At 37.5% G+C, this 12,022-nt stretch overlaps 1 protein-coding gene across 7 annotated transcripts in view; it reads left to right on the top strand.

Annotated features, from left to right (window-relative positions):
- Positions 1-12,022, top strand: part of FSHR (follicle stimulating hormone receptor) — a 173,800-nt gene that overhangs the window by 48,080 nt on the left and 113,698 nt on the right. For 3 of the 7 annotated variants that reach the window (XM_072768299.1, XM_072768301.1, XM_072768298.1), the window contains exon 2: positions 10,061-10,096. The exons of the other annotated variants lie outside the window; for them this stretch is intronic. In XM_072768299.1, coding sequence (XP_072624400.1) covers positions 10,061-10,096 — 36 coding nt within the window. The remainder of the gene's footprint in view (positions 1-10,060; positions 10,097-12,022) is intronic. 7 annotated transcript variants of the gene reach the window in all.

Genomic DNA, 12,022 nt, shown 5'->3' with positions numbered 1-12,022 from the left:
AGGCATCTCTATAAACACCTGCGTGGTATTTAGTAGTGACTAAATAATGCTTCATTTAGTCTTCCTAATGACCTGGTCAGAAGGCAGAGCAAATGATCATATGCCCATTTTACAGAGGAGAAAAATGAGATCTGGAGGGGTTATGTGGTTTGCTAAAAGCTTCACAGTTCTCTTTAGCACTAAGGTCTAGCCTGCTAAATGCTGGTAGGGAGGAGTATCCTCAGCTTGCCATGTAACTCTTCTGAGTTAGTGTTCTCCAACTCCCACCTTCACTTGGAAGATCCAGCCAGCCCCATATGGTGAATCAAGGTCAGTCCATCCAGACACACCTCCTCCAGGGTTTTGTTTGTCTGCCTGGTGGCCTTGAGTCTGGCAGCTCCCAGCTGGCTGCTAGGGGAGCACAGCTCGCAAGGACAGTAGTGCTTTGTCCTGCAAGACTGCATGTATCAGTGTTGAGACTAAGATGGGACACGTGGGGGCTGGGAACCAACAGGCAATGAGGAGAGTCAGCTTGCAGAGCCACGGGTCTCTAAGAAAGCAGAAACTTCCATTGTTTTTCTTATTTAAATCTTTTCCATTGATTTTTTTTTCTCAGCCTCCTGACTTTTAACGTTTAATGGCCACCTTTTGTTTTTTAAGCACAAAAGGGAAAGTGTCTGGTCTTCTAATGCATGAAGTAAGTTAAAATGAGGTTTCTTGGGACCACAACCCTTCCACCGAAATTAGGAAATAGGGCAGCCAGTCTCAGGAATAAGTCAGTGCTGGGGTGCAGCAAGTGGTAGAGGAAGCTAAGGAGGGGTTTGCCAACAAATCATGAAGAAGACATATAAATACTAATAGCACTTCCCCAGCACAAAAAGGTGAAGAGGAGAAAACTGCACCTGCTCTTTCAGTATTGGCTGTTCTTGTTTTCTGTTTGGTTTGGTTTGATTTGGTTTGGACATTTTGATTTGTTCTGTTGGGGTGTTTTTGCTTTCTTTTCAAGGCTATTCTTGGTATTCAGATAAACCAGGTTGCACTGGTAAAAATACACTCAATCTTTATGCTTTGTGTTACTCTTTAATTCTTTGAGAAGCACAAATTGTGACTGGTCCCAAACCCCAATCTCCTGCCCTAACCTCATCTAGGATTGATGGTCTCCCCACCCCCCCGCCCAAATATCTTTGTATCTGTGAATTTTCCTACTCAAAGCGGGTATTTCTATCTGTTATCTGAATTTACTAAATTTTAACTCTGCAATCTCCACTGCCAAACCCTTCTCACCCTCCACATGCCCCAAGTAGTTTTTGGAGAGCTGGTCTCTACTACAGATGTATTCTTTCTTCTCTTCATCTCCTGCACCATGACCTGAGAAGCTTCAGGTACCTGGGAGTCAAGCAGAGCTGGACCAGCTGGACTGCCTGGTGACTGCTCCCTCTCTTTATACTTTACTTCTTTGAGGACGACAGTCAGAGGGAGACAGGAGCAAAAAGACCAAACTGAAGTTGTTCCAGTCTTCCTCATATGCAAGGAATTCACCAATCCCAGACCACGCCATGTGCCCTTTGGAACACAGTATCTTTCTGCAAACCTTTTTCCCCTTACTAACTTTGCAAATTGACTTGCTTCTGTCAAGGTTAAAGCTTAACTAGAAGGCAAAGACTGAACAGAAACATTTCTCTTTCTTAAACGTTTCCCCTTTTTCTATGTAAAAGAAAAGCCTTGATGGATGTAAAAGAGAATGGAAGCAGAATGGCTCTCAGGGCAACTTTCTATGGTGACTTGTTTTGAACTCTGACCAACAAAGGAACCTCCAAGCTTCTGTCCCTTTCATCCTTCACAAAGAATTCTGACCCAGGCAGCCTCTCCCTAGCACCACCCATATCTACTGAGTGCAATTCTCTGTCTGCACTGGAAGGAAATATCAATGGCTGACCAGAAAGTCCAAGTGTGCCTGTTAATTTTATTGGCCTGCTGGGACATGGGAGAAATCCAAATTGCCAGCCTCAGGGACTGAGGGGACCCCTCTTTTCTTTGAGGGGTCATCGGGCATTACATCTACTCTAATGTTCCTCCATTTGAGGGTTTGCTTTCTTCATGTGAGGATTTATTCTTTTCTGTTGTCAAAAGAAAATTCAGAGAGCTTTACTCAACATCACTATTTTATTGACCAAAGTGCTCACAAACAGGGATACTTCATACCTGAAACTGGTATGACTCTTAGAGGTATGACATCACAGGGTGGCCTACAACATGAAAATGAAGACATAATTAAGCCTTTACAACCATTGGTTATTGCAATGGAGATTTCCATACTGGCAGGGCATTGGTTAAAAGTGATCACCTTATATCATTTTAAGAAGATAATTTAAGTGTCCTTTATGATTACCAAAAGCACTTATAAGAAATAACCTACTTTAACTTTCGCTTACATTCACAAAATACGCTAGATTAAGTTTCACTTATGTGGTTTACCCAGTTTTATCTATTGGAGAGATCTTCAAATCTGGTCTGCATTTTATTTTAATATTATTCTCCTCTCTGGTGTGATCACCGATACTCTCATGCCCCCCCCCCCCAGCTTTTGCAAACTGCAATTGCCATAATAATGCTAAGTTCTTTCAATATATCTTTAAGGGATAAGAAAAGCATAGCTTGCCCTACTTAAAATAACCCATGGCATTTGGACTTGGGGGGAAACCAGTGGGTACTCCGTTCACTCTAAAAGAAAAAGACAGCTCTTGGTGTTCCCTGCTCATCTAACTTGGAACGGACCTGTCTTAATTCCAAATTGCATCCTCCGTAGTGGTGAGTGTGGGCTTTCTTGAACACCTTGAGAGGGAAATCCTGGCCATTATGTAGATTATTATTCCACTAATAGATACACTGAGTTAGAAACTCCTGCTATCCCCATTTCACCATCATTTAACAAGACAGGAGCAGAGCCTCTCTCAACTGACAAGCCAGCCGTTAGGAGCAGGCCAACAGTACTGTGGGGATGCCATCTCAGAATGTGCCCTCTGTCCTGAGATTGTTAGGTACTACTTGGCCCCTGCCCCAAGATCAGTGCTGACATCCATTCTTGTCACAAGGGGCTCTACAAAGCAGTTTCTGATTTTGCAACTTTGCAAATGGTGGGCAGAAGTGGACCTATATGGTCTTACCTAAAGCAGGTGTTATCTTTGTCTCTAAATCCTGTCATTTAACCCTGTTGTTAGAATTACAAGTCCTACATTTTATGTGAGCTTGAGTCGATGTATGATCTTGTAATTTCTATAGAGAAAAGGACCTGACAATTAGAGGAGCCATGCCAACATTTCAGTATCAATCCTTCCATATAATTCCTCAGTGGCCCTTATTTCCTCTTTTACCTTGAACATTTCTTCTCAATGGGATGATAATACTCCTGAGGAGGCAAAAATGTGTTCTTGGCAGGGTGAAGGGAGGCAATTTTTACTCCTTTTATGTATAAAGAACGGATACACATATAGTACATGAACAGATATATAGTATATCTATGGTATTAAAATTTCATGAGAATGAGAAGAGCAAGAGAGGAAGATTAGGAGGAAAAATGCTGTCTGAAAAGGCTCCTTAGGGAAGCAATGAGGAAAACCAAAGTAGATCAACAATGACCTAGAACAAAAGCTTTACAATATGATCCCTACATGCCTTTCTGTCCTTTCTCTGTCTGACCAATGATTTAGAAGGCAGAGAGCCTAATAATCATGAGGATTTTTGTGGAAATATTTATATGCTGGAATTAACATGACAAATCTATAATATTCTGTTACATCAGATAAACTTGATATAAGATTTTGAGCTATACTACTTGATGCATCATCTTAGATTTCCATGTCCATGAAGCTGACTCATTCAACAATTAACCTCCTATTTGCTTGATAACTCTGAAGGCCCTCATTTTACTTCTACAGTCATTTCCAGGGCACATCTTCATTTCATTTATTATCCAGATTATCCAGAATTGGCCCATCACAGTTGGCATTTAATCCCACTTCTCTGTTATATGACAAACAGCGTCTTATCTTACCAGCTCTCACCACATTTCTTGATTCTGACTTCCTGGATGAACTCCAACCACATGACCCTTTAACTTTCCTCCACGATATCACCTACCTCTTAGCCTTCCTCCCTTTTCTATCCAGATCTGGTTGGACTTTTACTTTATTCTCTCATCAGAATTCTTGGTTCTTTGCACCCCATCCTATCCCCACATCTCCCCAGGAAAGAACCAAAAGAAAGAGAGTCCATGAAAGAGGATGGCTCTAGCTAACTGCCACAACTCAAACTCTTCACCTCTGTGTCCAAGAGACTATGCACTAAGAGTAGAAATGCACACACATGGGCAAATGGCCAACAAAACAACAACAAAAATACAGTCCTGGACTACATGTGCCCCTCTCTAACTACACATCATGCTTAGCTGTCCTTGGTTAGCTGTTTTATCCATTCTCTTAATCCAGAAGCCAATCCTTATTACTCACTCTCCTCACATGCCTTTTTTAAATTCCACTCAACCATTGAAGTCAGTGGCCTTGCCCCCTGTATAATTTAGTATATAGAAAATTAAGTGTATCTGCCTTATCTTTCCCCTCAATAACTCGTTCTCTTACCTGAGAGTTAACTACAATATCTCCTTTCTCTATTTTATTTTTTCTAGTCTTGCTTCACAACGGTCCTTCAGTCATGTTCAAGATCAGCCCTTCTTCTAACATCTTTCACCCCCATCCACTCCCACTTTGAAGGAATCTCACTATACCACACATACCCCAACGTGATCCTTCCCTGACTAAACACGTTTGTGTCTCTCACAAAGAGGGAAGGGGAGCTCTCCTTTGACTTTCCCTCTTCCTCTAGCTATCCTCCAACATCTCTTCCCAATTCATCCAAAATTTTTGAAAGATTTTAGGCTTGTTGTCTTTGCTTCCTTAACATTGCCACATCTTACAAAACAAAACAAAAACAACAACAACAACAAAAAAAAATCATTGCCACATCTTTTTTCAATTCAGTACAATCTGAATGTTTTCTCTAACAGTTCACAGAAATCGTTCCTTGGAAGGTCATGAATGACCTCCCAATAATCAAATCCAAAGTGTACTTGAGAGTTCTTATCTTACCACATCTCACTGATGTGCTTGCCACTTTTTGCTATCTTCCAGGAAGGGAAACTGGAGCAGGGTGATGAGAGAAACACTACTTTCTACACTTGGGATGTTAATTTTTATTTTCAGAAGGGGAATCCTTAAGCACTATCACAAGAAACGTCTTACATGGCTACCTTAAGCTGCAAGAATAGCTAAGCAGTAGAGTGTTTTAGTTTGTTGTAGCCTCTGAAATGGAAGAAATCAAGGAAGAAAAAAGTTGTGATTTTCTGGATTTTGATTAGCTAGTACTCAATGTCTGCCACAGAGTATAATTGCACTTTCTCTTTCATTTCAATTAACTTCAACACACAGAAAGGCAAAGTATCCAGAGCATGGATGCTAGAGCTGGGAGTCCCTACAATTGAGTTCTGGAGCTATCACTTTCTAGCTATGTGACTTTAGTCAAGTCACTCGAACCTTCTGTATTTTGGCTTTCTAATTTAAAAATTTGGGATAGGTAACAAATCCCTAATGGGTTTGTTGTGAAGATTACATGAGTTTATTTATGTAAAAGACTTAGAACAAAGCCTTTCACAGAGAAGTAGCTATTACCATTTTTATTATTAGTGCTTATAAATACACATCTCTACAACTTCTTTCGCTCCCCTAGCTTTGGATTTGGACAGCTAACTGCCCACTAGACACTGCCTTAGCTTCAATCAGGCTGCCATAAAATGTACTACAAACTGGCAGAGTAAAACAGAAAAAAAATTATTCTCTCACAGGTCTGGAGGTTACAAGTCTGAAATTTGGGTATCTACGGTATATATTCCTCCAAGGGCTCTCAGGAAGCTCTTTCCTAGCTTCTAGTGATGACAATCACTTTTTGGCAATCCTTGGCATATAGATACATCACTCCAATCTTTGCTTCTGTCTTCAGGCAGCTGTCTTCTGAGTGTCTCTATGTCTTCACATGTCATTCTCTCCCCTTTGTCTCTACTTTCCTTTCTTATAAGGACATCAGTCATATTTGATGGAGGCCTCTCATCTTAACTTGATTACATCTGAAAAAAAATCCTATTTTCAAAATATTAAAACTTCTATCTTGTTGGGGGGACACAATTCAACCCACAATAGACAGCTCTCACAGAGGTACCTTCTAAACAATATAGGATATCCATGATTCTTCTCCATCTCACACTCCATGTATTTAAATGGTACATCAAGTCCTGCTGGTGTGTGTGTGTAGGAGGAGGACGAGGAGGAGGAGGACGACGACGAGAAGGAGGAGATACCTATGTGTGTACACACACACACTCACACATTATTCCCTCTTCTTAATCCCTTTTCTTCTACTGTATTCTATTTTGGGCCCTCCTCCAGCATTCAAATGCAAAAATATAATCTACATAAACCGGCACATAGGTCTTCCAAAGTCTGGCACCTGTTTTTGCTGAAGACGGTGTACTACTTCCCACCTCCCTGAAATGTTTCCCTTTGCTTAAAATCTCTCTCTTTCCTTTGCTCCCTTTCAACTGGTTACATTGTACTCACCCTTTAGGACTCCACTTGAGCATCACTTCCTCCAGAAAACCATTTCTATCTCTCCTGACCCTATCACTGCAAGACTGGATCAAGTGTCCAATCTTTGCTTTTTCCTTAATATTCTATACTTCTTTCTATCACTGCATTCATCACATGTCTTTATAATTATTTTCATTCATGTACTACATTTTGCTACCCTGGAAAAAGATCAAAATTCAAACTTCAAAGTATAATTTCTATTGAATGCATATTGTTTTTGCACAATTATAAAATTGAAAAATAATTAAGTTGAACCATCCTAAGTCAGGGACCATCTCTAATGTTATAGGAAGGTCAAGAATAAAAGGATGACAAAAAATATATTATGCAAACACTAATCAAAAGAAATCTGGAGTGGCTATATTAATACCAGACTTGGTAGCAAAGAAAACTACCAGAAATAAAAGGAGACATTACATAATGACAAAGGGTCAAGACTTAATTTTAAATGTATATACACCTAACAGTATTGCTTCAAAAATACATGAAGCAAAAGCTGACACAACTGAAATTAGAAATGGACAAATCTAACTATATAAGTATTCAAAAGAACAAGTAGATAGAACATCAATAAGGATATAGAAGAAGGAACAATATCATCAGCCAACTGGATCTAATTTGACATTTCCAACTCATTTTATGAAGCTAGCATTACTCTGATATGAAAAGTAAATAAAGTACAATATAAGAAAACTATAGACCAAAATCCCTCAAACACTTCTGAAAAATCTTTGACAACATACTAGCAAATCAAATCCAGCAATATATAGTAACAATTATACACAATGACCAAGTGGGGTTTATCCCAAGACTGCAAGACTGCTTTAGTATTTGAAGATCAAACAATGCAATCCACAGGCTCTAATTAAAAGACTAAAGAAGAAAAACAAGATTATTTTAATTAATACATAAACAAGCATTTGAAAATAATCTAATACCCATTCATAGTAGAACACTCAGCAAAGGTTTCAGACATGACATTAAGCACTACCCTTAAAAAAAAATCAATTGGACTTCATCAAAATTAAGAACTTTTACTCTGTGTAAGATACTGTCCAGAGAATGAAAGATTTGAGAGAAAATATTTGCAAACTATCTATCTTAGAAACAGCAGGAATTCACAATATCTTTTTAATATCTCAGAGCTCCACAGAAAGAAAACAACAAAAAAAGTTGGATAAAAATTTGAACATTTCACCAAAGAAGGTATACCAATGACAAATAAGCACATGAAGAGATGTTCAACAACAGTAGCCATTAAGGAAATAATTAAACCTCAGTATGATAAAACTTTATACTTCCTGGAACAGCTAAAAACAAAATAAAACTAATACTACCAAGTGCTTACAAGGTTGCAGAGTACTTGGAACTCTCATATTCCGCGAGTGAGAAGACAAAATGCTAACGCTGCTCTGGAAAACGGTTTGGGGGTTTCTCATACGGTTAAATTTACATTTGCCATGTAATCCAGCAATTTAATTCCTAGGTATTTATCGCAGAAAAATGAAAATGCATATTTATACAAAACTCCACACATTAGTGTTTATAGTAGCTCTATTCATTATCCAAAAATGGAAATAATTCAAATGCCCTTCAATAGGTGAATGAGTAAACTGCCAATATAATCCTATAATGAAATACTACTCAGCAATAAAAAAGGAATAGCTGACCTGCACAACAAATAAAGGAATATCAAATGAACTATTTTGACCAAAAAAAAAAAGCCACTCTCAAAAGGTCCTATACTGTAGGATGCCATTTATATGACATTTTAGAAAGGCAAAAACGTAACAGCAGAACACAGATCAGTAGTTGCCTGGGCTTGGAAGTCAGGGTGCAGGAAATCATACATGACTTCAAAGGAGCAGCAGAGGGAATTTTTGGTGATGAAACAGTTCTGTATCCTAATTATAGTGGTAATCCCAATAAATTTGCAAATCATATGCCTGATAAAGGACTTGTATCCAAAACATTTAAGAATTCTCAAAACTTAATAAAAACAAATGATCCAAAAACCTTTCATTAGATCCTCAAAGGAATCTGGATTCTTCCTGTAAAAAATTAGCCACCATTGGTTTATGTGCTCTGCTTGGAAAATTCAGAGGTTGACCAAATACCAAACTTAGAACAGGGAACTTAAAATCCTGCTCATGCTCTCCCTGTATTAAGAGCCTGCCATACAACACAACTCCAAAGTTGCCATAGTCTTCTGAGATAACCCTCCAAAGATGACAGTGTTTCATTAAACACAGGAACCATTAGGAGTGGTTACCCCTAGGTGGAACCATTAGGGGTGGTTTACATAGAGCTATACATAGAATTACACACACACACACACACACACACACACACACTCATTTGTACTATGTATTAATTTTTTAAAAAACAAACTTATTTTGTTACACTGCAGGGAGAATTAAAAGTAAGAATATCATGTGGCTAACTGCCTTGAGCAATGAATGGCTGTACCTATTGAGTCCTCAATAAATGTTAGTTCACTGTCCCTTCTCCTTGCTTTTCTTAGCCAAGGAATCATGTCTTTTGCACAGTTCAGAACCAGAAAAGTCTGGTGGAGGCTGTGTGGGTATGCATCCCACCAGCAAGTTTTGGTCTTCAATTAGTGCAAAGATCCCGTTTAACAGGAACATTTATTTCTTAGATCAATAGGTGTTTTCAAAATCGAAAATGTCAAATTGTGGAGACACAAATTTCAATCTTAGAGTAACATGAAATATACCCGTGTTCCAGAAATGGGCAACAGAGTCTTTTTTGTTAAATACAAAGTATCAATACTATTATAACATTGTTGCAAAGCTCTTGCTTTGCTACAGTCATTCTAGAAATTATCATTTATAGATTTCAGTATTTATTAAAGAAGGAAAAAGTCCTTGTGTTTCTGTTGACCATTACTATTTATTTCTACCAATTAAGTATTATAGACAAATTACATTTTGCTTCTTTTACAGCATGTGAACTCTTTATCCAGGATCAGCTCCAGGCTAGCAGTTGGTATTTAGAGGAGCATAAACTGTACTTAGTATTACTTTATATTCTTCTGACACAAAGAAGAGATTTTCTTGATTTCTAGTAAAATCTCTGATCCACATTTAAAAGAAACAATGCTAAATTATGCTTTCTTCTCGCCCCCACAGAGGAAATTAAATTTTTCACAAAACCTCTCCCTCTGTCAAAATTCATGTTGCTCTTCAGGATTAGGTTTAGTTATTATCAGCTTATCACCTTAAAGACTAAATAAATCATTCTTCAAAATTCTATAATAAATAATATGTATTATCTTAGGAGTGATTGGAGACAGGTTATCTTCTGAGCAGTGTCTTATTTGCTTTTCTCTGAATCTATTTTAAATAGTTTCTATTTGTCTCTAACAGAGTTCATGTGAACATTCGACATTTGCTCTGCACACAGTGAGTAAAAGATAATTATTCAACACATATGCTTTCTGATTAAATGTGTGAAACTTCTAAATAGAAAATGGAAATTGGTTTAAAGTGCATTACAAAAGACTTAAATTTATCTTTGGTTCATGGAGCAGTGATCAGCTTCTCTTGCAGTGTTCCTGTGATTTCATTCTCAGTGATTGTCACAGTCAGAGCATACAGATTTCAGAAGGAAGTTTATCCCAAGTTAATCCTTCTATATCTGAGCAGAAGTAGCCCCAAACTGACCTTTATGTGACAGTCACCTTTCATTATTGCATTTTGAGCTAAATGTTGTCAATAAAAATCACAGTTAAGTCAGGCTGACATTAACCAAAGGGACCAAAAGAACAGCTTCAGAGGCAAAAATCTATTTGCCATGTTATCAGATACTGAGACCCTAGTGAGTCATTAAAGTAGAATTCTGTTTATTCACTCTGACAGAGTAAAGGCAGCTGTGAATTGTATCCAGAGCAAAAATCCAGAATCTAAAGTAACAAAAACCCAATGTAGAATTAATTTAGTAAGACCAGGCATCAGAGAATTTTGTGGTAAAATCTCTTTTCACTTTTTTGAGGTTTGCGTTCTCTATTGACTCCTAGCACAGTTTCCCCACTTTGGATTTACTTACCACTTTTACTGCTTTTTAGATCAATATCTAAGCCCCAGACCTGTTTTGCTCTCATTTATCCCACTTTAAAACTCATACCCTCATTAAAACCTCACCAGCCCTGCCCACAAAACCCTGATACCAAAACCAGACAAAGATACTACAAAAAAGGAAGGAAGGAAGGAAGGAAGGAAGGAAGGAAGGAAGGAAGGAAAGAAAGAAAGAAAGAAAGAAAGAAAGAAAGAAAGAAAGAAAGAAAGAAAGAAAGAAAGAAAGAAAGAAAGAAAGAAAGAAAGAAAAAGAAAGAAAGCTATAGGCCAGTGTCTTCGATGAACATAAATGCAAAAATTCTCAATGAAATATTTACAGACTGAATTCAATAGTCATTCAACAATCTTTCAATGATCAACTGAATCATTCATCATAATCAAGTGGGATTTGCCCTGAGGATGAAAAGGTGGTTCAATACTTGCAAATTGATGTAACATATCATATTAACAAGAAGCAGCATAAAACTATCTGATCTATTGAGATGTATTGCATGCAGAAAAATATTTGACAACATGTAACATCCATTCATGATAAAAATTCTCAACAAAGCCAGTTTAGAGGAAATATCCTTCAATATAATAAAGGCCATATACAAAAAACCCACACCTGACATTATACTCAATGGTGAAAAACTAAAAGCTTTTCTTCGAAGATAGGAATAAGACAAGGATAACCATTCTCACCACTTTTATTCAACATAGTACTGGAAGTACTAGCTGCAGCAATCAGACAAGAAAAAGAAATAAAAAATATCCAAATTGGTAAGGAAGAAGTAAAACTGTCACTATTTGCTGATGACATGATATTATATATAGAAAACATTAAAGGCACCACCAAAAGACTATTAGAATAAATGAATTCAGTAAAGTGGCAGGATACACAGTTAATATATAGAAATCTGTTGTACTTTTGTACACTAATAACAAAGTAACAGAAAGAGAAGTTAAAAACAATCCCATTTACAATTGCAACAAAAAGAATCAAATATATAAGAATGAGTTTAACTGAGGTGGTGAAAGCCGCGTGCTCTAAAAATTGTAAGACATTGATGAGAAAAGTTGGAGGTAACGCAAATGGAAAAATATACCATTCTCATAAATTGAAAGAATATTGTTAATATGTCCACACTTCCCAAAGCAGTCTATTGATTAAATACAATCTCTATCAAAATATCAACAGCATTTTTCACCAAACTAGAAATAATCCCCAAATTTTAATGGAACTGCAAAAGATAAACCCCAAATTTTAATGGA

This window comes from Canis lupus, chromosome 11 (assembly GCF_048164855.1).
Source record: "Canis lupus baileyi chromosome 11, mCanLup2.hap1, whole genome shotgun sequence".
NCBI classification, from domain to species: domain Eukaryota; kingdom Metazoa; phylum Chordata; class Mammalia; order Carnivora; family Canidae; genus Canis; species Canis lupus.
This window is presented reverse-complemented; position numbering and strand designations above follow the sequence as displayed.